Source organism: Lynx canadensis, chromosome A1 (assembly GCF_007474595.2).
Source record: "Lynx canadensis isolate LIC74 chromosome A1, mLynCan4.pri.v2, whole genome shotgun sequence".
In the NCBI taxonomy this organism is placed as follows: domain Eukaryota; kingdom Metazoa; phylum Chordata; class Mammalia; order Carnivora; family Felidae; genus Lynx; species Lynx canadensis.
This window is the reverse complement of record NC_044303.2, coordinates 11,653,582-11,680,281: the sequence shown is the minus strand read 5'-3', so window position 1 is coordinate 11,680,281 and position 26,700 is coordinate 11,653,582. Positions and strand designations below refer to the sequence as shown.

Sequence of the window (26,700 nt, the reverse complement as noted above, 5' to 3'; positions counted from 1 at the left end):
TAATCCACTATAAAGCTGAAAGAAAATCAAATGATATTTTGTATTTATCAAGGAATGTATTGCAGGTTACATGCATATGCTCAACTAAAGACATGTTTCAATGCCTCTAGTTCTACTGGAGAAAAGAGCATGTTAAAAAGATAGGAAAACCTCAAAGAAAGCAGCCAAATGGAAGTGTTATTTACAACATTTCACTTTTAGAAGATAACAATGTGAGGAACACAGGTCTAAAAAATATAAATTACCCGATCATTCATGAGAAGATCTTTCACAATGAAAGTAGCTACTAAAGACTTCAAAGGAGCAGCAAACTGATCAGGTGCAAGGAGAGCGATATGCCCAATGGTAACCAATGGTGTTATGAGATGTTCCAGGTTGCTTGGATCTAGGCTCTTATGCAGAGGCTGAAAATGAGAAAAGGAAAACATATTCAACTCTATAAATATGTAAATAAACTATTCACATATTTCATGCTCAAATCAAAAAAAAAAAAACCTATAGAAGCTTCAATACATATACATGATGTAAGTAGTAGCTCAAGCTTATATTTAAACTATAGGTTATTTATATCTAAAAGGCATCACATTTAATTATTTTCAGTTTTGCCCAAGTCATATTTTAGAAATAGGTAAAAAAAATTTCAGCATGGGAGAATCATATTATGTATTGTATATTTTATGATCACATAGATGAATATGTTAGAGACTGGCAGTGTTCACCAATATCCACTTCTGTTCTACTTCCTGCATGGCTACACATGCAGCTTCTTCTGTAGTTAGATGAGAATATGTGAAAAAGCACTGGTTATTAACAGATTGGGGGTAAAAGTGAGGTATGCAATCCCCGTACTGAAGCAAGTATGAGAAATGTATCTTCTCCATATTCTCTCTTTACTCACTGACAGGCTTACTACCAAGGTTCCAGCGGGACTAAAAAGAGAAGGCATTTGTCAAAAAAAGTCTGTGTGTCTAAACTGTTGATTAGAATGCAATCCAAACACCCAACTGGACATTTTTTCAGGAGCAAGAAATAAACTTTATTATATAGAGTCACATGCATTTTTGTGCATTTTTATACCATCAACTATTAAGTGCCACAACTAAGAGAATTATTTTTATTGTTCTGATAGAAAACTCAAACATTAATACATATTTGGCCATGACAAAAGAATGAGACTCCTCGTATACCCATGTAGGATAATACCTAAAATGTTTCGTTACAATTTTAAAATAGGGAAATCCCAAGAGTGACTATAGTAGACTATCACTAGCATAAGCAGAGAGGGAAAGGGACAAAATCTATGTGTGTGATTTTGTGTGTGTTTTGTGTGTGTGTGTGTGTGTGTGTGTGTGTGTGTGTGTTATGTGTATTATGAATAAATACTCTTGAGAAAAGTGTATTAGAAACTGGTAACACTGGTTACTTCTGGGAATGAGAAGTGAGTAGCTGGGGATACGGGGCTGAGATGGAGGAGAAAACTTATTATTTTACTACTTACTATTTGGACTTGTTTTGTATCTTTTGATTTGTAAACAAGTAAATAGATTATTAAAATTTTCAGTGACACTTTTAATAAAGAGTTGATGCTGTCCTCCCATGCTGAACACCAAGAATTCTAGGCTTGAAAAACATATTAAACTGTTCTTCCCCTAAAATATCGGGTCAATATAAGGTTTCATTTGGCCGAAAGTATATTTAAATGAGTTTACTTCTCGCTATTCTTGATGACTTCCCTCAATACTTCCATTGTACACCAAAATGCCAGATTCTTTGTATTATAAATGAAAATCTGATCATGCGGGTTTTTCAATAATGAGTGTGACAATTTTACAAAATAAGGTAATAAAATCATTTCTAAGAAAGCAAAATTAATAGACCCTGGATTAACAGTAATCTCATAAAGGCCAGATACCTCTATGAAACCTTTTCTCAGAAGGTAGCCAACCTATACATTATAGCAGAAGGATCACAGGTTAGGTTGTGGTAAAGATAAAATAAAATATCAGAGAAAAAAATAAATAAAATACCAGATATATAATATCAAAATGAAAATAAAAGTACATAACAAATTCAAGTTATTATTAACGTTATCTTGCTCTTTATCACCACTGAAAGGAAGAGAAAGGAGACTAATCAAGAAAAACAAAAGCTTTCTAAATCAACATGAATTCATTAAAGTCATTCTCATATATAAAAACAGACTACAAAAAATGCCTCCACCCCAAAAGGCACAAAATTAAAAATAAATTATTTGCTATATACAGCAAAGACAATGTTTGATAAAGACAACTACTTTTCTTCCTTGTTCAGGTCTTTAGCATTATACATGAAGATTTGAAAAGGTTACCATAAATGTTTCAAAACAGGGATAACAAGTCAAAGTTTTTATGGTGAAGTAGCTTCAGCATACTTTCCAAACTGCTTTGATTTCATTCAAGGTTCCTGCACTATGTAAAAATGCTAAATATATAGTAAGAATACTAAAGATAGCCCCAGATTATAGTAGATTAAAATAAAATGCAATGCTTAGAAAGGGAAATAGTAATTTCTATTTAATAAAATAGAAAAAATAATATGAAATATGTATTTAAAAAACAATTTAACCTGTATAAAATTAGGTCAGTGATTATCTAAGTATAAATCTATTTGTACTTTATATTACCAATTAGAATTGACAAAACTCCACAAACTTCAGCAGTATCTCGTAAACAGAACTCTAATTTTTAAACCTATAAACTGACAGAATAATCATTACTGATTATCACTAAGTATGATTTTATATATAGTTACTTATTAATGAAAAAGCTTCCTAATATTAAATGTATAATACCAAAAATTACGATATAATTGTTTGATTTCTGAATTTAAGTTAGTACTAAACATCTAAATAATCAGATATTTTCATATTTTAACCACTCATCAATATTGATTATACTGATTCAAATCCTGAAAACGTACTATAAAATGATGCATCTCCAAATGTGCACATTCTATAAAATCATTAATATGTGTTTTTTTAACTATAATATATGAAACAAAAAAAATTTTTTTTTCTCTTTACCTCAAATATCTGTGCAAACTGGGTCTCTTTACTAGAAAATATCGCATGGATACAATGAATGGCGTATTTGGCTTGACGGGGGGGTCCTTTTTTAGATTTGTGATGTAAAACAGGAAGCAAAGCTCTAAAGAAAACAAAAAATGAAATTAAAGAAAAACAGTAAACCAGAAAAATCAGCAAGACTCCACTAGATACTTTACCATTTGTATTTTTTAAGTAATGTTTTGTAAGAACAAAAAAATCTACTTGAACTCATTTTTAACTGTCTCTAATTCTGCTTTATAAACATCTATACTAAAAATACAGTCCAAATACAAGAGTTTTTTCTTTTTACTTAACAATTCTAAATACAAACATGGATGGCGACCCATTTCTTCTTAATGTCATTCCCATTAGCTTCTTCTCTTTTATTCTCACAGCTATCACTCCCGCTAAATTGTTGCCACCTTATACAACATATAAGACCACTATAACGGGACCTAAACTTTTTCAAGTCCCTTTCTTCTTCTGATTCATTTTTCATTTTATACCAGGACAACCTACATAACGGGAAATCGGATTATAAAACCTATACAAACTAAGTATTTACTATGTGCTGGGCACTATTAAAAGTCCCAAAATGCTTGCCTTCATGCTACCAGCATATTTTGGACAAGACAAACAGTAATACATAAATTAGCAAAATATGTGTTACGTCAAGTTGGGATAACTTCTGTGGAGGAAAAAAAAGAAAAGAAAGAAGACAGGATAGGGAGTGGGGAGAGGTGTGTGAGTATTATAATTTGAAAGAGGGTGGTTACAGAAGACCCTGCAGCTAAAGTAACATTTGAGCAGAGTTCTGGAGTAAGTCATGTAGCTGGAAGAAGGTTCAGGTATCATATCATTACACAACACAAAAACGTAGAAAGAATAATGGATAAAGCAAGATCTCTTAGCTCAACTATTCAAACATCTCACAGTGAAAGCAACTTCTGAATCTACCTCCTTGCTCAATACCAACCCAGGGCCCAAATACTAAGAATTCATAGATACAATAATTCATCAACAGTAATAGAGTATCACAAAAGACACCAACAGTAAAATATAATAAAAAGACAAGTGATAAATTGAGGGGAAATTCTACATTGTGTTTCACAAAGGGTTAATATCCTTAATGTAAGGATCGTCTACAAATATAGAATGAAATGACAAGCAATATCATGGACAAATGGGCTGGACATAAAATAAAGTTTTTCAAAAGTAGATATACAGGGGCACCTGGGTGGCTCAGTAGTTAAGCATCTGACTTCAGGTCAGATCATGATCTGAGAGAGTTCAAACCACGCATCGGGCTCTGTGCTGACAGCTCAGAGCCTAGAGCCTGCTTTGGATTCTGTGTCTCCCTCTCTCGGTCCCTCCCCAACTCACGTGTGTGTTCTCTCTCTCTCTCTCTCTCTCTCTCGCTCTCGCTCTCGCTCTCGCTCTCTCTCTCCCTCCCTCCCAAAAATAAATATTAAAATAAGTAGATATTTATGTGTGATAGAGATGTGTGAAAAGACGTTTACTTTCACTCATTTACAAACAATTAAAAACATACAAATTAAAAGTTCACATGATGAGGGCATATCTGAAATGGGATTCTCTCCTACTTTAAACAAGCAGAAAACAGATAAACATGTTAAAGGTTTTGGACACAGGACAACAGGCAGCATATGACTGTAATCCCTAAAAGATGGAAAATAAACTACAAGAGGCCTACATCTATCCTCACTTGCTGCCTGCAAGGCTCCAGACTGCCATGTAAGGAGAAGTAACCCAGTAAGAATCTGGTGGTAGCATGGAGTTGAGGGAGACCGAGATGGGAGTTGAAGCAGCTACAATTTCTAGGGCAGAGTTCCACAGAGGAGTGAGCTACAAAGACAGCAAGAGAGCTTGAATTCTGAAGATCCACAGAGGGGTGTCGCAAGTCACTGACTGAATAAAAATCAGTGCCATGCATGAGGAAGAAAAAAACTACCTGAGACCAGGAAAAGAACACTGGAAAGCAATAAGCCAAGAAATTCCCTAATGCACCTGGGGCTGCTAGTAATTCAGGTCTCCACCAGCCACAGTGGAAAGACCTTGTAATACATAACGAGGAAAACAAATTCATCAATAGAAATAGTCCCAGAAATGGCACAGGTGACAAAATTAGCAAAGACATAAACAGCTGTTATCAAGATGCTCCATATGCCCAAGAAAACATGAACATGAGGACAGAAATGAAACACATAAAGAAGACCCAAATGCAACTACTATGAAAAATACAAAACCTGTAATGAAAAATATACCAATAGGATCAAAAGTAGATTATATGTTACAGAAGAAAACATCAGTGAACTTGAAGACATAGCAATAGCAACTATGCAAAATAAAACCAGAGGGAAACAAGGACAGAAAAAAAAAAAAAAAAAAGAACAGAGCATCAGTGACCTGTAAGACAGTATCAAGTAGTCAAAAATACATGCAACTGGAGTCCTAGAAAGCAAAGAGGTGAGGAGGGGTGAACAGAAAAAAATATCTGAAGAGATAGTTGCCACAATTTTTCCAAATCTGATGGGAAAAAGACCCATAGTCCCCCAAATCTCAATAAGCTGCAAGGAGAAGAAGCATAAAGTAAATCATTCCAAGACATGCCATTATCAATTTGGTAAAAACAGTGATAAAGAAAAGAAATCCTAAAAATAGTCTGAAAAAAAATACACATTACATATGCAAAAACAATATATACAGAGGAATACTTTTCATCAAAAACTATGCAATCCAGAAAATAATGCAGTGACATCTTTTAGGTACTAAATGAAAATAAACTGCCAATCTAGAATTCTACTGAGAAAAAATACCTTTCAAGAATGAAGGCAAAATAAAGATTTTTTTCAGAGAAAGAAAAGCTGAGATAATGAATTACAAGCAGAACTATACGATAAGAAATAAAGTTATTCTAGAAGAAAAATGATACCAGATGAAAATACAGATATCTAAAAAATGAAGAGTGACAGAAATGGTAAATGTGTGTGTACCAATAAATCTATCACTGTTAATCCAAGACTTATCAAACTGTTTAGAGCAAAAATATCAACACATTGTAGAATTTATAACATATTCAGAAACAAAATATGCCAACAAAAGCTTAGAGGGGGAAGGCATGGAGATATACTGTTGCAAAGCTTTTATAATATACATTAAGTGATATAATTTTATTTCAATGTAGATTATCTCCAGTAGTGAAGATAACAAAACAAAACAAACGAGCAAAGGAAGAAAAGAGAGAGACAAACCAAGAAACAAGAAACAGACTCCTAACTATAGAGAACAAACTGATGGGTTAAATAAGGTGACAGGGATTAAGGAGTGCACTTGTGGTGATGAGCACTGTTGCATGGAGGTGCTGAAGCAGTATACTGCACACCTGAAACTAACATTACACTGTATGTTAACTGGAATTTAAATACTTTAAAAAACAATTAAAAATAAAATAAATACTCAGTTAATCCCAAGGAGGGCAGAAATAGAGGGAAAGGAGAACAGAGAAAAGACAAAACAAAAATAAAGATGGCAGCTTAAATCTAACTATATCAATAATTACACTAACCATAATGGTCTAAATATTCCAACCAAAAGACAGTTTGTCAAACTGGATTAAAACAACCAAAACCAAAACAAACCAACAAAAATGTAACTAAACAAAGACTAACCTGTAGGATATTTAAAAGAAACTCATTTTAAATATCAAGTCCCACAAAGATTTAAAGTTAAAAAAAAAAAAAAAGGCAAACAACATGACTTGCAAACACTGATATAAAAAAAAGTAGAAAGTAGAAGTGGTTATGCTACTCTCAGACAATAACTGCAGAACAAGGACGATGACCAGGAAAAAGAGACACAATCATAACAACACAGACTTGACAAGGCTGTGGGGAATCAGGTACATTTGTATACTGCTGGTGAGAATGCAAAACGTTATAGCCACCATGGAGGGAAATGTAGCAAAATCTAGCAAAATTATATATGCATTTACTCTGATAAAAAGCACAAATAACTACTTAAATATGGAATAACTATCAGTATGTATCAAAAGACAAAAGCAAGGTGGAGGAAAGTGTGTACAGCGTACTTTATCATTTATCTGTCAAAGGGGGCATATGAATACACATACATATACACACTGAAACACACCCAGACAGACATGCATAGAGGACTTTTGTTTTTTTTTTCCAAGTTTATCTAAAGGTAAAAAGGAATAGGTAGACAGATGAGAAACTGAAGCTAGACTTCTTGGAATATATTTTGCTTTCAGAACTCTCTTCAAAACCAGTGAATATTTCATATAACTTAAAAATTAAATTAAATTTTAGGAGCTCCTTTAGGATGCTCAATCAGTAAAGCATACAACTCAGGGTTGTGAGTTCGAGCCCTACGTTGGACACGAAGCCTACTTAAAATTAAAAGATATTTTTTAAATTTTATTTTAAAAGAGTAAACTTAAAAAAAAATAAAATAAAACAAACAGGAGCACCTGGGTGGCTCAGTCAGTTAAGCGTCCAACTTTTGCTCAGGTCACGATCTTACCTTCAGTTTGAGTCCTGCATCAGGCTCTGTGCTGAAAGCTCCGAGCCTGGGGCCTGCTTCTGAATCTATGTCTCCCTCTCTCTCTGCCTTGTCCCACCCCTCACTCTTTCTCTCTCTCAAAAATAAACATTAAAAAAAGTAATAAAATAAAGCAAATGAACAAAAGTATGTATCCATTTGGTGGCGTAACTACACAAAAAAGAATCATTTTAAGTAACTGTGAAATAGAGAAATTTGACTGTAAATCCCTAATGTGATACATACCTTAAAGATAACAAGTCAACAAACTTAACTCTTTTTAGGAGTAACATTGGTAGTGTTACTGCCATTTCTGAGACTGTTAGGTATTTAATACGGCATAATTCAAATGAGTTAATATAATATGTAATACCATGATTTTATCATCCTGTGTTATCTAAGTTGGGGAAAAAGAGATACAAATGTAAAATTGAAGAGATTCTGTAAAAATACTGTAGCCCTGAGTTAGAACTGGAATAATCAATATAAACACACAATGCATTTTATCTTCCAGAAAGACTTTCTTTTTTTTTTTTTTTTTTTTTTTTTTTTGTCCGCTGAATTGTCTTAAAAAATGACCCAGACACTAGGCATTAGTACCCACAAGACTCACATTATGATCATCTTAATAACATTCCCATTAAAAAGAACCAGGGCTCTTTAGAGAAATGACTGATTTCAGGTGTGGGACATGTAGAAGATGGGCCTGGAACAAATTGTCACATCGGAATTGTTAAGAAACTACAGAGATTAGTGGAGCTGTTCAAAGGGACTCAAAGGTCAACTTAAAGAGGCTCCTGGATATAGATGGGGCAATATGAGCATCAGTGACAAATTGTCAATTTGTCAAATATGTGTAAATTCATGGGTTTATAACGGTTATTTTAAAAAGACAACAACAGTTAATTCGTCACATTTGAAGGAGGCTAGTAAAATCACTATTTTGAACACCGTTCAATAACTTAAAAAAAACGAAGCATTTAACCTGCCTTTCCTGAACAGATGTAACATTGGGGAACCAGAGAATAGATGAGAAGTTCCTCTTTACGAAAGTATTCAGCTAGTAACTGAAGAAGGAATGACAGAACATCACCTCTGATCACTAAGCAACAACCGACAGAGGGGCATACCACCATCTATAAAGTGGTCCTCTGACAACAAAAAAGTTGACTGGAATCCAATCAGGCCTCTGGATTTAACTATAACCTTACAGAAAATATAAGAAACCCATTAAAATATGCCAAAGGCATACAATTAGCAAAAATCGGTCTATGTGAAACTCTGCAAGAGAAACCTGGTTTATCAAACACAAAGAAAGAAATGAGGCACTTTAATAAATGCATCTACAAATAGCATTATGGATCTTGATTTAAAAAAAGTTACTATTTTTGAGAAAATTAATTGGATATTAACATTAAGCAACTAATGTCACCTATGTTTGTGAGAAAGGTATTATGTTTATTTTTAAGAGCTCTTATCTCTTAGAGATACTTAGATGTATAGATAAAATGATATATTTAGTCTGGGGTTTGCTTTCAGATATAAGGGGAAAAGGGGAAGTAGAATTATAAATTACAGTAAAGTGGCTGTAAGTTATTCACATATAAGCCAGTTGTTGGATACATAGGAGTTTATTGTAATAGTCTATCTACTTCTCTATATGTTTGAAAATTTCAGGAGTAAAATGTTTCAGAGTCTCACCGAACTATCCTTTTAGTCTATGGTTTGAAGTTCTTTATGAAATGAAAAATTATTACTTTCTGGTAACTTCAGTAACTAAACTCCCCAGATAAGACCCATCATATCATAGATCAGACTTTCCAATACCAACATCCATAAATACCTTTTCTTAGTAATCAAGAGAAAATTACATGTCACGTAGAAGTAAAAAAGCAATTTGGGTTGGAATTTTTGAAGACAGAATGAGAAATTTTAAGCTCATCCAATGTTTTGCATATTCATTTAAACAGAAAACAGAAAAAAAATAAACAACAGAAATAAATCAAAACAAAGAAAAAAAAACTTTCAAGAATTCTGAACTACTAGGCAGTATTAGAAGTCAGTGAAATGTAAATGAAACAACTATCTTCTGATTGCTTTTTCTAAGTTCCCGTTAAAAGAAATGCTTTACTCCCTTGTTAAATTGATTTTCTTCTTTCCAATTCAAGGGTTTTTTTCCTCCCGATAATAATCACACACATGCAGAAAATGCAAAAACTGAAAAATACATTAATACCACTAAAAAAAAAAAAAAAACCTCAAAATTCTACTACTCTGAAATAATTACTGCTAACATTTGGTTAACAATTCTAAAATTTCTCTATACATACATACATATATTTAAGTAAACCAGGGTACAAACTACATAGTATTTGGAAACATTTTTTCACCAATAATGCTGTAGAGAACTTCCTGTATCAAGTACTGCTAAACACTAATTTTAATGCTCATATATATCTTTAGCAGATAGATATTATACCACAACTAGTCTAACCAATCCCCTACTGATGAACATTTAGATGTTTTGGTTTTTCTTTTTTAGTCTTAACAACAAAAGCACCAACATCCTTATTCTAGTTATTTATGCACTGTTTCTGAGCTTTAAGATTTAAGCCTACCCTATAATCTGCTCTGAAACCCTGGTGCTATAAATCAGAAATTGTATTTCCTAGATTCCTTCAAGAGTTGCCTTCCTGTTGGATTCTTCCAATAAGAGACACTATAGCTTCTTCAGGCATCTTGTGCAGTAGCTCTGCCATACCCCCACCCCCACCCCCCCAGCAACAACTAGGACACTCCTACTGTGACAGCTGGTTGGCTGTGCCAATACTGACAGGGCTCTTCCATCCAATGGGCAGTCCTGAACACCACTTGTCAGCCGGCCAGCCCTAGGGGTCATAGCTGCTTCCAGCAGTTCATAGTCCTTGGGTTATCAAAACAACCTGCTCTTTCATCCTTCAAACACCTGTATTAATTAATGTACGTTTAAAATACCTTGTGTGGTTTCTGTTCCTCTGACTCAACCCTGACCCATAGTATCATTAGGTAGGTATCTTTTCTAATTATCTCTGAAATAAGTTCCTGAAAATAACACTGCAGAGTTGGAAGACTACAAGCACACATTTTAAGTTGGTATGTATTACCACATTACCAACCCAGAAAAGCTGAATCATTTATAATTCAATCAAGAGACATCACTGGAATGCTAGCTAATCCTGGTGTTTTTATTTGTTTTTGCCTCAATTACTATTAGTAGGCATAAATGTCTTTTCTTGATTTGAGGGGCTAGAAGGCTTTCCTGTTTGTGAATTTCCTGTTCATTCCCTTTGCCAGTATTCTACTGTGAAACCTGTTTGTTATATTTTTAAGAATCTTTATACATTACAGATATTAACCTTTTCAAAGTTATACATACTGAAAATAGTTTCCAAGCATACTATTTGTATTTCTAACTTACTTCATGATTTCTGCTTTTGTCTAAATGGTATTCTTCCTCACTAAAATATAAGGACAGAGTCTGTTCATCAACAAAACTTTATACACACTTCAGTACCTTATACACAGTAGAGTCTCTATAAATATATTTCAACAAATGGATATTTAATAATATAATCCATCAGTATTTCATCTTATGATCTGGCATCAGTACCCCTTCACCCACAAAAAAAAAAAAAAAGGAATTACAAAACTGTTCTGGTTACCAGTACTTTTATTGATTCATTTTATACATTTAAAATCTTAGATAAATCTTTAACTCATTTCAAATATATGTAAAATCAAGATAAGCAGTTTACATTGATTTTTCTTTTCAAAACAGCTTGCCAATAATTTACTGGGCAATCTAACTTTTCCTAATTTTTTTGTTAAATATTATACTTCTCCACTCAGTATTATAAGGCTGCAAATTTCTTGTGTTACCCCTAGGTCTTCTGATTTTTATTCCTATAATATTCTCAAAATGGTTGTTAGTGTTATATGGGATTTTGGCTTATATTGGCTATCTTGGTTTTGGTAGTTTTTCAGTTGATTCACAGATTTTCCATGAAATACAATAACTCTATCTCCTCCAACAGTTGTACTTCTTAAATTTATTTTTTAATGTAATTATATTGGCTAATGTTTCTGAAACAATGTTAAATCATGGCAGAGATAGTGTATTTTCTTCATTTTGTTCCTAATTTTACTGCGAATGCTTCTGGTGTTTACTATATGATGACACCTATTTTTGGTCTGAGACACATTTATTATGTTATGAAGGCATTTAATCCTAATTTATTAGGTTTAATTAGAAATAGACTCCTTTAGCATTCTAATCCTTGTCACATCAATGTGACCTACTGTGTGCCTTTTCCCTTATACTCAATTATATAATAAATTGTAACATGAATATTAGGCCTATCAATACCAATCCTCTTTGTATTCCTGAAAGTAATCACATCTGACCATAATATGTTTTTGTTTTACTGTAGTCAACTCTCTTTTTTCTAAAATTTCACTTAAACTTTTTGCAGCAATATTAGTAAGCTCTGTTTGAAGTTTTCTTTTGAGGGAATATCTGTTAACTAGTTTTAGCACTCCTGCTGGTTATCTTGGCTTTACAAGTAATCTGAATGTTTGTTTGGTTTTTTTGTCATGCTCTAAACAACTTAAAAAAATTAGAATCCTTGGTTTCTTACAGATGTGAAATAATACTTTCTTTAACGTGTAACTTTTACTGGCACGTTTTACTAGAGGATACTTTTCACCATTTTTTTTATTATCATAGCCCAATTAGGTTTTTTCTTCTTCTTCGAGCCAATTTTATTTATTTACATTTTCCTTAAAAAAAAAAAAAATCAGGTTTTCCAATATTTAAAACATAGATATAGGCACATCTAAAATTTAAACACTGAGGGGCGCCTGGGTGGCTCAGTCAGTTGGGTGTCCGACTTCGGCTCAGGTCATGATCTCGCAGTTTGTGAGTTCGAGCCCTACATCGGGCTCTGTGCTGCCAACTCAGAGCCTGGAGCCTGCTTCACATTCTGTGTTCCCCTCTCTCTCTGCCTCTCCCTTGCTCACTCTCTCTCAATAATAAATAAACGTTAAAAAAAAATTTTAATTTAAACACTAAAAGTAAAATGATGAGAAAAAAACAAATCAGATACGCCAACAAAAACAAAAGGTAGAATTAGGAGCTTAAGCAAAACTGAATGCAAAGGGGAAGAGTATATACCTTGGTAGGCAGAGTTCATAATATAAAAGGGGTTATTAATACATTTCCTGAGTCTTTATATCCTAAAGAACATCCTTGATTTGTCCTTAAGCACAACTTGGCTACTTAGGAAATTCTTAGGTTATATTCTTTTTGTCCATGAAATCTCTCTAGTTGTTGAATCATTAACTTCAGAAATCTTAGGTGGTTGAAAGAAATAAGCGAGCCTCTTTATTTTTCCATTGTACATAACATACTTCCTTTTCTTTGCCCTTGATGTTTGTGAAATCACTTCTGTAATCCCTGAAAATTCAGTAAATTCCACCAGGATATTTTCCTAAAACAGGAGTCCTCTTGATATCCAGATTCAAGTAGCCAATCATTCTGAAAAAGTTTACTATTATTTTTTTTTTATTATTATTTTCCATTTTCCATCACTCTGTTGTCTTCACCACAAAAACCACTTAGGGCTTTTCACTTTCTGCTATTAAAGAAATTTAACTGCCTTCATTTCTATGCCTACATTTCCACATTCTATGCAATCTCCTCAAGTTCCATTGCTAGCTTACCGATTACATTTTCAAAATTGCTTACTTTGCTCCTTGCTGCTTATACTAAATTATACTTTATAATGCAAGTATGTTCCTGTCTTCTTTACCATTGGTTCTGACACTTCCCTTTTTATATATTTGTTTTGTTTTCTTTTTTTCCAGGTATCATTTGCTGCTTAACTTTTTGGCAGTTTAGAATCACTTAAAATTTTCTTTTTTCCTAGAAAAATTCAATTCTTCCCAACAGTGATTATCAGCTTTCTTTTGAGTACTAAAATATGTGCATCGGTTTCATGTTTGTTAATTTATTTGTACTCTGTTAACTCACCTTTGAGCAACAGAAATTCTCTGGCTCTGCCATCTGAACAAAAAGGCAGGCAGCATCTCCCTGAAGACTGAACATCAGATGCCACTCTTAAAAAATTAATATCAAAGTTCCCAACTCCTTCATCAGCTGGCTAAGTAAGGAGCATGGAGAAGGGAGTGCGGACTAAAGGCAGCAAGTCTCTCATCTCCGTGGAATTTCTCTCCAAGTCTACTGAAACCTGCCAGTGACAAGAACTAGCTCCACCTGAACTATGGCTATATTCCATGCTATAAGGGGACTCTTAGTTTGGGGACAACTGCCTACTCTGGAGGTAAGTCAGAATCCTGACAGACAGGAATCAGAACAGAAACCATAGCAACCATCATTTTTGTTTAGTGGCCGAACACACAATCTTTTATGTGTCTCTAAAGTTGGTAGTAAGATGTTTGCTTCAAAATTCTCCTCTAAGCTTTACTTCACCTCTAAGCTTTGCTCCTCCTGCTAAGGAAAGTAGGTCAGTCCAAAGAAAAACGGTGTGACCACGAAGTCTCTCCTTTAGTTCTATGACAGCCGAAATTAGGCTCTCCTTATTTCTCTCAAAGCCTGCCCATACCTCAATCTCCTCCTTCTAAATTAACCAAGGACAGAACACTTACTATCCATTCCCTTATATGCCTGATTCAGGAATATGGGTATCAACCATCAATGTTCTCACATTCAATTCGGTCTAAATAATCTAGGAGCAATTCTGTCCAATTCTACTTACGATTCATTTCTCTTGTGGTTCCTCTAAATTATTTTGGTGAATTCAAGGGAAGATGCTTTAATCAACACTCAGCTCTATCATTTTTCCTCAAAATCAACTCACCCAATTAATAATTTAAAACATAAAATCTGCATACATATTTTATCTCCTGGAAGACATATTATACTATGAGCTACTTCACCAAGAACAGTGTGTGCACACAGCAGGTATTCAATATCAGTTAATTCTCCTCATGAGAAACATGTGAAATATACTTAGCATATAAATCAAACAATCTTCAAGTTCCATATTAAAGCAGCATATGTTTTAAAATGACCTTTGCATGTTCTAAAATGTCTACCTTTCAACCTTGCTCTTATATAGTTCTCCCACAAATACATCAATGTTTAAGATTTTTTTTTTTAATTTTTTTTTTCAACATTTATTTATTTTTGGGACAGAGAGAGAGACAGAGCATGAACGGGGGAGGGGCAGAGAGAGGGAGACACAGAATCGGAAACAGGCTCCAGGCTCCGAGCTGTCAGCACAGAGCCATCAGCCCAGAGCCTGACGCGGGGCTCGAACTCACAGACCGCGAGATCGTGACCTGGCTGAAGTCGGACGCTTAACCGACTGCGCCACCCAGGCGCCCCTCAATGTTTAAGATATTAAAGATACTAGGAAAGATAGTCAAGAATGAAAATAAAAACCACTAGTGAATAAATCAAACTAAAACTTGCCCAAAACCCTAATTAAGAGAGGAACTGTGCCATTATGGATATGGTACCATAGGCATCCAGAGGCCTAAATTCAAATCTTCCCTCTGTACATTCTAGCTATATGATCTAAAACCATTTACCTCAAGTGAATAACAGATTTCTCATTTGGAAGATTAGGATAATTCCTACACTTTACTGAACTGTTACAAGGTTTAAATGAGATAATACAATAAGTGGGCATTCAGTAAGTGATACAGCATTATATGTACTGTGTGTGTGCATGTGTTTTTCCCCAAACTCTGATCTCTGATCTGTGTTGGAGAATCAGAGCACCATTCCAAAGGAATATTCATGCTCCCCATCCTCTTAAAAATTAAGAAGTCAATTCTAAACAATAAAGTTTCTTACTCCTGCCAAAGAGGATGGGATTATAAAATTCTGGTTATGTTTCAATTACCATGTGAACTAGAATTAAGTTCACATGAACAAAGAATAACAAAAAGTGTACCTGGGATTTTAAGAGCTACCTTTGTCCGTTTTCTCTCTGAGGAAATAGGCCACAGGTAATTCTTCAACATGAAGAAGCATGCTACCCCAACCACAACTAATTAGACCAGCAGCTAAGCCAGAAGTAATGAGGCAGATGTAAAGCGAACCACCAATGCCTATGGCAAGATCAGGACCAACTGTCAGATACACCCTCCAGGAAGCGGGAGGAGAGATGCATACAGAGAAGTACGGGTCCATACAGAATGAAGACTCATCGTTTTGAGATATCACAGAATCTTGAATAATCAACCAGCATTAGAGATCCCAAGGATAACAGCACAATTTCCAATTCTTAGAAATACTGAAAACACACACAAAAGTACACTGCTATTAGGATGATTATTCCATGCTTCCCTACGTCAAATAAAGCAGTGCTTCTGAAAATTTTCAATTCAATACCTTTAATCACAGAGGATAGTGAAGAGTCCTATGCACACTCCTGCTGAAATTTCTTTGAAATTTCCCACTAGACCTTAAATTCATGTGAATTGTTTATTCTATGCCATGTCAAGAGAATGTTTTACTAGAAAATTGTTTTCATTAAAATATTTACGCAAAATAGATGCTTGAGAAAGAAATGCCATGTTTGCCCCACATTTTCATGAAATCATCCAAAATACCAACCAGTGCTATCCCCTCAGGAAATGAGAATCTAAACCGAACGATACCAACTTAATATAACTTAGACATGATTTCCTCAAAACTTACAAGATTCCAACTACTACATAAATCGAGAAACAGTAAATTATTTTTCTATTTTCCAGAGTATTTATCAGAATAAACTCAACTTACGATCTGATGTGGGGGAAATCCTCTTCAATTTTGCTTCCTGTGTTTTTAAAAATTTGGAGTGCAGCCTCTGCTACTTTTTCATCATCCATTTTCAGGCAAGCCAGGAGAGACTCAAATGTTTCAGCAGAATGAAATGAGATGGGATGTGTAAATGAGAGTACCTAAAAAAATGAGTCACAAAAATGGTCTGTAAACCCTTTTCATCTTTAAAATACAATTGGAAATACTCAAATCAAAGTAAATACAAAAATATTTATGCTAACAAGTATATGAGAACACAGTAAACTTTAAAACTTACTCAAATATGTAAAAGATATGTTCTTTAAATCACAGGATTTAAAGAAGTCCTTTCTTTCAAAATTAAATTACATGTTAATATAATTCTACTCAAAATAATTTAGATTTTGGTTAATGTTTGACTTATTTATTTATTGAGAGACAGAGACAGAGAGAGAGAGAGAACAAGCAGAGGAGAAGCAGAAGAGAGAAGGAGAGAGAGGGAGAGAAAGGATCCCAAGCAGGCCCTGTGCTGTCAGCACAGAGCCCAACATGGGTCCTCATGATCTCATGAGATCATGACCTGAGCCAAGATCAAGAGTCGGATGCTTAACCAACTGAGCCACCCAGGTGCCCCTGATTTTTTTTTTGGAGGAGAATTAGAGAAGAGGGACAAGAAGAGAGAATTTACCAAAATAGCTCATTTTTCTAAACAGAGGGGATTAAAAGAGACTAGCTAGTAACATTTTTGAAAAAAGGTTATTCAGGGAAGGGGGTAAAACAGATAGTAAAAGGTATCATAACATTACAATTATCAAATCAACATGGTACTAATAGAAGAAACAAAACAGAAAACATAAAGCAATAATTATTCCTAGCATATATAAGAACTTAGATTCTACAGAGGCAACAGAGAACGAAAATGAATGGGATTTTTAATAAACAGTCCTGATAAAACTGCATAGCTATTGGGAGAAAATCCAATTAGATCTTTCCCTCCAATACACACTTTCAAAATAAATTTCAGATGTTTATATTTCAGATTAAAGAACAGAATAAAAATTTTCTGAACAAGACAGGATTTTCAAGCTTAAAATAAACAAGTAGAATCAAATGTGGAAAGTAAAATCAAGCAAGTCATAGAAAAATATATTAAGCATAATGCCGTGTTTGTAAGATACAGAAACAAGCAAAATAAGTGATGTTAGAGATACGTAAATAGAGATGATAAAACTATAAAGACAGTATGAGAATGAATAATGAATAATGACCTCAAATTCAGAACAATTATATCTGGGGGATGTGAATCAGGGAAAAAACTACTCAGGGAAATGCAACAGTATTTTTTATTTTTTAATGTTTATTTATTTTGAGAGTGTTTGTGTGTGCACGAGTGAGCAGGGAAGGGGTAGAGAGACAGGGAGAGACAGAATCCCAAGCAGGCTCTGTGCTGTCAGCGCAGAGCCCGCAGTGCAGAACCTGATGTGGGGCTTGATCCCACGGACCTGTGAGATCATGACCTGAGCTGAAATCAAGAGCTGGACACTTAACCAACTGAGCCACCCAGGTGCCCCTCAACAGAATTGTTAATACTCTATTTGAGTTAGCATCCTATTTACTTTTCACTGTATTCACTTCATTACCAGACCTTATAACTTACATATAATAGATTACATTTTATTTTTTTATTTCTAAAAAAGCAAAGGAAATAAAAAACTCACATCAGTTTAAAAAGAACAAAAAATTGAGATGTCAGTAGAAAATGAACACAGGATAAAAAATAATGAATTCACCATAAGGAAAACACTAATGATTAACATATGGAAGTTATACCTCGCTGCAATAATTACACAAATTAAAACATTATTTTCACTTATCAAATTAGCAAATCTCTTTAAAATTTACAATATTCCATGTTTGTGAAGATAAGTTAGGCACCTTCCTTCACTGCTGATGGAATTATATAGGAGTATGATTTTTCTGTGAAGGAATTCGACTAAATATATACATAAAAAATTTTTGAAACTGATCATTCTCTTTACATTTCAGGATTTTTTTAAAAAAAGGCATTTGCAAGAGATCTTAGACATATTTATCTTTGCAGTGATTATAAGAATAAAATTAGAAAAATCTAAATATCCAGAGAAACAGCTGGGAATACTATGACACCGCAAAAGTGAACTAATCACCATTTCAAAAAAAATAATGTTTCTTAATATGAGCCAGACACTGTGCTAAGAAACTTACGTACATGGTTTAATTTAGTGTTCTGTGAGATAAGTGCTATCATTATCTCCATTACAGATAAGGAAGCGGAGGCAATGAACTTACCCAAACGCATCAATCAAATAAATAACAGCCATAAATCAGATATGTTTTTTGGCACTCTTAAAAACACTATCTTAAAAACCACTGAAAAAATGCTTGTAATTTAATGAGGGAAAATAGTCAAGATATAAAACTATACACTCAGTCTAATCTCAACTATATAAAGTGTGCATTGTTTTCAAGATTAAAAGGGAAACAAAAGAAATGTTTATGTATGATAGGCTTATGAAAGTTTTCTTCTTTATAATTTTATACTTTCTAAGTTGTCAACAATTAACTGGTATTTTTGTAATAAGTACAAGGCAGTAGCTTATTTTAACTAACAAAATAAAAGGTAAAATGAAGTTTTAGGAAGAACTTGGCTCCATCTTTGCTTCCTGATGACAACTTCTAAGTATAATGCACTATTTTAGTGTAATAATACTAGGCTATATTATACAATTTAAACCTTAAAATATTTAGCTTACATGTTAGAGGAAATGAGGCATTTCTACATGACCTAAAATGATTGAGAAAATTTTACTTCAGGTTCTATAAACTTAAGAAGCAAGTCTGAAGCACACAAAACATATACTATACATATTAGCAGTCACCTGATTAGGCTCTTCATTTCACCATATGCATACTTACCTTAAGCAGTTCAAGACCTGCCCTGATGGCCTGATCAGTTGGAACACCCTCGTCTTCATCATCTGCTGTTCCATCTATTGATTTGTTCACTTGCTTAATAAGAGCACTAAAGTATGAGGGAAAAAGACGGTCATATTTTCAAGTGGCCTTTAGTAGCAATGTCTAAGAAAAATAATCCTGAATATTTTCTATATAGACCATATCCAAACACATAAAAATCTGATACAGTTGTTTCCCAAACATTACTGCAAAACAAAAAAACTGTAATAGGTATTTTGAGGCACTTGTTTTCAAAACAGTATTTTCCCCTGTCCATTCAAATGAAGTCCAAATGTTATCTGATTTGCTGTTTATTAACGCTATCTATATTTTTATTCTTGCATTTTCCATGGAAAATCTATGCCTAAACACATAAACAGATGTCTTCTAATTATCTAAAATTCATTATTGCTCCAGAAGTCCCACAATGTATATTGAAATAAAGGATAAACGGCAACATTAAGCACTTTCAAATATTACTTGCCAAAATATTGCCAAAAGCACTTGCCAAATATTACTATGTGTCAGTACTGTTGTTAAGAGCCAGAAACACACAGGCCTGTTCCTGAAAGGTGTAAAAATACCTAGATAATAGACTTATAATAAAACTTCATTAGAAATTAAAACAGATTAAAAAGGAAACAAAATGCTTTGAATTTTCTTCTAAAAACAAGTTTGCTATTTTTTTTTAAATTTTTTTTTAAACGTTTATTTATTATTGAGAGACAGTGAGAGATAGAGCATGAGCATGGGAGGGGCAGAGAGAGGAAGAGACACAGAATTTGAAGCAGGCTCCAGGCTCTAGGCTGTCAGCACAGAGACCGACGCAGGGCTTAAACCCACAAACTGCGAGACCATGACCTGAGACAAAGTTGGATGCTTAATCGACTGAGCCACCCAGGCGCCCCTAAAAACAAGTTTGTTATTTTAAAATAAACATTTATAATGCAATGTCAATTATCTAAAATAATCACTCACACTTTCAGGCATTCTTTTTATAAAAACCAAATAACATACACTAAGTGTAGAGACATAGTATGTATCAAAAGCAGGAAAATTCAACTATTCAATGTTCCTTAAAATGCTTAGTAGCTCTATATTTCTATAAAAATATTATGTACTCAAATTTAAGTTCAAGCTACGAGTCAAATTTATCTGTCCCCCTTCAGGGTCTCCTTAAAATTTATCACCTCTTAGTGGCTAATCTATTGATTAACTGTGTCTCATAGCTCCAACTATCCCGAATAAAATTATCTCAGGGGCCTCAAGGGTTTTTACCTAGACATCCCACAGGAATGAAAAATACCACCTATCCAAAATCAAATTCATTATTTTCTTCCATGATTAAGGGCATGAAGCTCTCAGTCTAGTGAAGGAAGGCCAAAAATAAGTAAACAAATACAGAGAAAATATAATCAGGGAACAACAAAGATTAGAAAGAAGGCAAAGACAAGAAGTGAAGTTCGTTACCCAGCATAGTCAGGAAAGGCATTTCTGAGCTAAGAACCAAAGAACAAGAGCCAGTCATATAAAAATCTGTGAGAAAAAGCATCAACCTCTTTGGAAAACCAAAGAGAATCAACTGAAAAACTATTAAAAAATACTGAGAGTTCAGTGACGTGACACTAACAAAACACAAAAAAATCAACAGTGCTTTTCTCTATCAGCCAAAGCCACCTATAAAATACAGATGGGGAAAATCTATTCACAACGACAAGTCAAAATACATAAAATAAAAAGTTATAAATGCACAGAATCTATGTGTAAACTCTAAAACTATATGAAGGGAGCACAGGGATTTGAATAAACCAAAACAAGTCTTTTTATAAAATGGGAACACAATATTATACAAATGGCATTTTTCACTAAATCTACAAATGTATCAGGGCAACACAACTTGGTAAAGAAGATTCAACAGATTCATTCTATGGCTCAACTGGAAAAATCAATTAAGGTTTGGGAACAGCCAATTAATTTTAGTGGGGGGAGGATGAAAGAATTTTCTCAACAAGATAAAAAGTATCATTAAACCTTCAGAAGACAAAGGAACCAAATTGAAAATTCATTAAGAATCCAAATCATACAAAAATTTATGCTATAATAAGGAAACATTGCAAATCAAAATTGGGAAGGGAAGAATCTTCCAATAAATGGAATTGATACAGCTAGCATTTAAAGGATGGATATCTATTTCCACATTATACTAAAATGAATTCCAGACCAATTAAAGATTTAAACAGAAAAAACATAACCACCTAATATGATACCAAAGGCAGAAAAACCATAAAGGAAACAAATGACAGATTTAATTATATATAATTTATACAAATTTGAAAGGCAATAGAACTAAGTTAATGGCCTTATTTTATAAAGGATTCTTACAACCAATAAGCAAAAGACAACTTCTCCAAGTCTCTCATAGAAAAGTATTTTAAAAAGCAATTAAACCAAGAAATATATGGGGGGAAAAATGTTCAACTTTATTAGTGACACATTGTTTTTAAAAAAGAAGATCATCATTCACCTGTAAAATGGCAAGGACTAAAAAGGTTAATAGCCACTCTAGCAGGAAGAGTTAGGTGAATTGGACACTCACTGACTACTGGTGGGGACTAAGAGTGGAATCTGAGACATATATAGTGTGATGGTTAACCAAGAGGGCTCTGGAACCAAACTTCCTGGGTTACAATGTCATTCGCCACTTCCTAGCAGTGGGGAAATTATTCAACATCTGTGTAACTCACTGTTCCTTATCTATAAATTGGAAATGATAACATTTCTTGTCTCATATGGTTAAGAAGTAAATGAGCAAAAGAGATAAACATTTAGAATCATCCCAGGCACTTTATAAGGACTAACTGCTACTACCTGTTACTGTTATTTATGTTTTGATATATTTTCTGTATCACTATGACCTATTGACAATAAAGCCAAAGACCTATTTTGATTCTCAGTCAGAATGTTCATGGTACACATTATTTGTGAAAACTTTCTCGCACTTATCTTTCAAAACACTACAAAAACCTGGTGTTCTTACATTCCTGTAATTTTTCTACTGTTAAACAAAATTCCAAGGTTCTGTCCATGATCTTTTTATCTTTTTACTTCTTTCTATACAATCTCTTGCCCAGGGAAAGAATCCATTATCACAGTTTCACATTAAGCTCAATTTTCCTTGATTTTTTTAAAATTTTTTTTTTTTTTTCAATGTTTATTTATTTTTGGGACAGAGAGAGACAGAGCATGAACGGGGGAGGGGCAGAGTGAGAGGGAGACACAGAATCGGAAACAGGCTCCAGGCTCCGAGCCATCAGCCCGGAGCCTGACGCGGGGCTCGAACTCACGGACCGCGAGATCGTGACCTGGCTGAAGTCGGACGCTTAACCGACTGCGCCACCCAGGCGCCCCAATTTTCCTTGATTTTTAAAGAACTTTTTGGTCATGTCCAAGTAAGAAGCACATGAGCTCCCTTAATTCTTTTCAAAGTTATTACTATGCGCTTCATTGGAACTTGAGTTCTTAGACTTGACTCCTCAACTTTATTCCCATCTCCAGTAAGATGACCCATTCTTTTAAAACCTTCCCCAAATATAATCTTTCCTTTCCATTCCACTACCAGCATCCAAAATTTATAACACTTTACAGTCTATCCCTTCTACTTCCTTCCTCCTACCCATCATTAATCATCCACTGTTCTCAACAGACTAAAGTAAAAGCTCTAAAGTTATACCTTAAATGCTTTCCACAATCTGATCCCAACTCTTTTTAGCATTATCTCATATTTCTATACCTTTCCACACTATAGTTTAAATGGATGGCAATCATTTCCTAAATATCCTTTTTTTTTTTTTTTTTTTTTTTTTTTCCTATCCAGCTAGCTCAGTGCCTAGAATATTCTTTCTCCCACCTCCATAAAAACATAATCTTACACATTCTTCCTCTTAGGTCAAATACTACTCTCTTAGAGAAATCCTTGAGTCTTCTGAACACTGTCTGCATTAATTTTATGAAACTATAATATAATCTCTCAGCTAAAACTCTTTATTCCATTACCAAACAGAGGGTTAATGAAAAACAAAAAGTATGGTTTGCTAGTATGTAACTAGCATTGCCTTGAGTATAGAAAGCATGAGATTATTTACTTAAATAAGGAGTTTCAGTCTGATTCAGTACTAATATAGAGGGGTCTGATTTTTTTGTTTTAAAACCATAGAAACCCTTCTTCAAACGAAAACTGATGCAAGAGGAATCCAAAGTGACTACAGGGTATCCAAAGTGGTGTCTCCCTACTTTGCAGGGGATCACAGTCCAAAAGCTACACCTTCTACCCTCCCAAACAAACAAACAAAAAAATCCCCCAAAAGGGTTCACTGAGTACAGGATGGTATTATTTAGTGTAGATTGTAATATATCTCATTTACTGATGACCAGTAAATCAGAATGTAATGAATGTATGTATGCGTGTATGTGTGTGTATATACACACATACACACACACACACACACACACACACACACACATTCTATAAGTGCTTTCTTTTCTCAATCAGTTGAAACATTTTAGGAAAATGTTTAAAAAAAACAAAACAAAACATTTTACCTAAGGGAATACAGTCATAAAAAGAAAAGTATTTTCCAAGATGTCACAGTTAGGTGATATATAAGCGGAAGTGAGTATTGTTTTAAAAATAACACTTTGCATTCTCAAATATCTGTGAAAATGCGTCATATACTGCTTTACAACATATTCACCTAGTTTTCTTTTCCTGAGGGCATAATTACAAGTTGTCTGCATTACTTATCCTATTCAAGCTACCTAAAAAGAGTAATTCCTGGTATACTGGTAACAGAAACTAGGCTTAAAATGACATTTTCTCATCTAAATGGAAGTAATATTTAACATTAAAATAAATAACAAGATAAATATACACAGATATGTACAGATCAGTGTGTACACATACATTACACACACATATATATGAACAGACAGATGTACAGACATATATAGATTCGTATATAGCCATTTTACATATACAAAAAATCTACACAGTTAAGTGCCTTGTGTATAGCAGGTACTCAAAAGCAACTGACTGAAGTATGAATGAATGAATAGTAACGAAAATTTAGTATTTTTATATACAAATACCTGATAGATTCAGTATCTATGTGCACAGGTGCTATCCTCTCCAAGAGAAACTTGATCATTTCCAGGAAAGGATTTGTAGGCTGTTTGGGGTTGCCCAGCTTCTTAGTTATTTCACGCTGTAAGGTAGATTTTTTTTTAAATATTACAAAAATTTGTTTAAATAAATACATCACATTAAAATGTTTAGGACCTAAAGTAATTAAAATCATGCAATACTGGTATTGGAATAAGAAAATCAACAGGAATTGCATGAATTGAGCAAACAAAACTAAGAATTTTGCATATGAGAGAGGTAACATTTCAACTAACAGGAAAAAGATGGATTATTCAATATACTGTTTTGAAATAACTGAACAGACATACAGAATAAAGAGACAGATCCCTATCTCATACTCTATACCAAAAACATTCCAAAAAGATAGAACAAGTACAAAAGAATAAAACCAAGGGTCAGTGGAGATAAATACTTCAGAGAGTAATATAATCAAGGAAGCTTGTTAAAACTATAGATTCTTGGACCTCACTGAGGAGATTAGTCAATCTGGGGTGGAGACAAGAATCATCGTTTTCTCTTTATTAAAAACCTCTCGGAAGATGCACTGGCAACAGACTGAGAAATCCTTACATCAGTAAATATTTTCATTGACTTGCGATAGAATGGGGTTTTGAAAGCAGGACACAAAAGGCAAAAACCTTAAAGAGTCTGCTGATAGACTTAGCTAGATAAAAATAAAACTATGGTATATAAAGAACATCAAAATCAAAACGGAAGGGTAGACTATAAATGACAGATAATTATTTGCAGCTTAATTAACATATATGATTAACAAATCAATAGGACAAAGATAAATGTCATTCCATAGGCAAAGATTAAAAACATACAATACACAAAAAAACATAAATGGCTAACATGCCCAAGGAGAAAAAAAATGGTCAAATGACCAAGAACCACGACTACAAATCCCACCAAAATAATTATGTTTTGAGTTTTGCTTCTTTCCAACAATGACAGAATCCAACACTGAATCTATCCTAAAGAAATAATCAAGGCTGTGTAAAATGATTTAGCTATAAAGATATTAAAGTGTTCTTTAAACAAAAACTGGGGAAAAAAATCTCAATGTGTAACATAAGTGGATTGTTCAATTCAATGGTATGCTATGTTGCTATTAATGCTGTAAAAAACTAATAAAAAAAAAGTAAAATGCACAAAGCTGTACAGATAATATCTTATTTTGGAAGATACATCCTACAGTATTAACAGCAATTGTCTCTACACGGGGGTTACAGTTTATCTGTATTGTCATTTCTGTGATATTTTCTAAATTTTACCCAACAAATATAAATTATTTTATAAAAAGGGTCAAAAAAAGATGTGAGGGTTTCTTGAAACATTAGCTCTTCTAATCGTCTTCCCTTACCACACAGCCTTCAGCCTGCTTGCAGGAGCATGTTGGACTAACAAGTACTTCCAGCTGTTTTCTTATTTTCTCATCATCTTCCAACACCTGTGTGAACTTCTTCATGAAATCCTGAGCCTTACCAGGATCTGGCAAATTTCCTTCAATCAATTAAAATCCAATTAAAATGCTATTTCAGAAATTTCTCAAAATAACAGAAGATCAACATTCTTCATTCTTATTACTTTAATAATCCTAATTTACAAATTCTGTTTAGTTTAATTAGAAATTGTGGATCAACCTCAGTAGTCAATTTTCCCTAAATTCTGCTTTCTAGAAACAGGAAACAAGAACACTATGAAGAAACATCTTGGTAGGGAAAGACTGAACTGACTCTAAATACCCCTTATAATATTTAAGGGCATTACATGTCCACCTGAAGATACCAATTTATTACTGTCTCGAGTTTGTTGTGTATACTGTTCTCTTGTAACTCACAGAAAGAGATCAGTAAGTTTCACCTTTAAGAAACTATTCTCCTATACTGAGTTACTGTTAAAACCATCCGGTTCATATACACATGGCCATCTGTCGATGACACACACTGAGTAACAGTTTCAGGTATTGCTGCTGGATGTTAT

General features: G+C 33.8%; 1 protein-coding gene across 5 annotated transcripts in view; it reads right to left on the bottom strand.

Annotated features, from left to right (window-relative positions):
• Window positions 1–26,700, bottom strand: part of PDS5B (PDS5 cohesin associated factor B) — a 195,244-nt gene that overhangs the window by 47,684 nt on the left and 120,860 nt on the right. For all 5 annotated transcript variants that reach the window (XM_030308934.2, XM_030308936.2, XM_030308939.2 and 2 more), the window contains exons 16-21: window positions 26,081–26,220; window positions 24,660–24,775; window positions 19,476–19,581; window positions 16,521–16,681; window positions 3,062–3,185; window positions 246–404 (exon numbers count right to left, since the gene is read on the bottom strand). In XM_030308934.2, coding sequence (XP_030164794.1) covers window positions 246–404; window positions 3,062–3,185; window positions 16,521–16,681; window positions 19,476–19,581; window positions 24,660–24,775; window positions 26,081–26,220 — 806 coding nt within the window. The remainder of the gene's footprint in view (window positions 1–245; window positions 405–3,061; window positions 3,186–16,520; window positions 16,682–19,475; window positions 19,582–24,659; window positions 24,776–26,080; window positions 26,221–26,700) is intronic.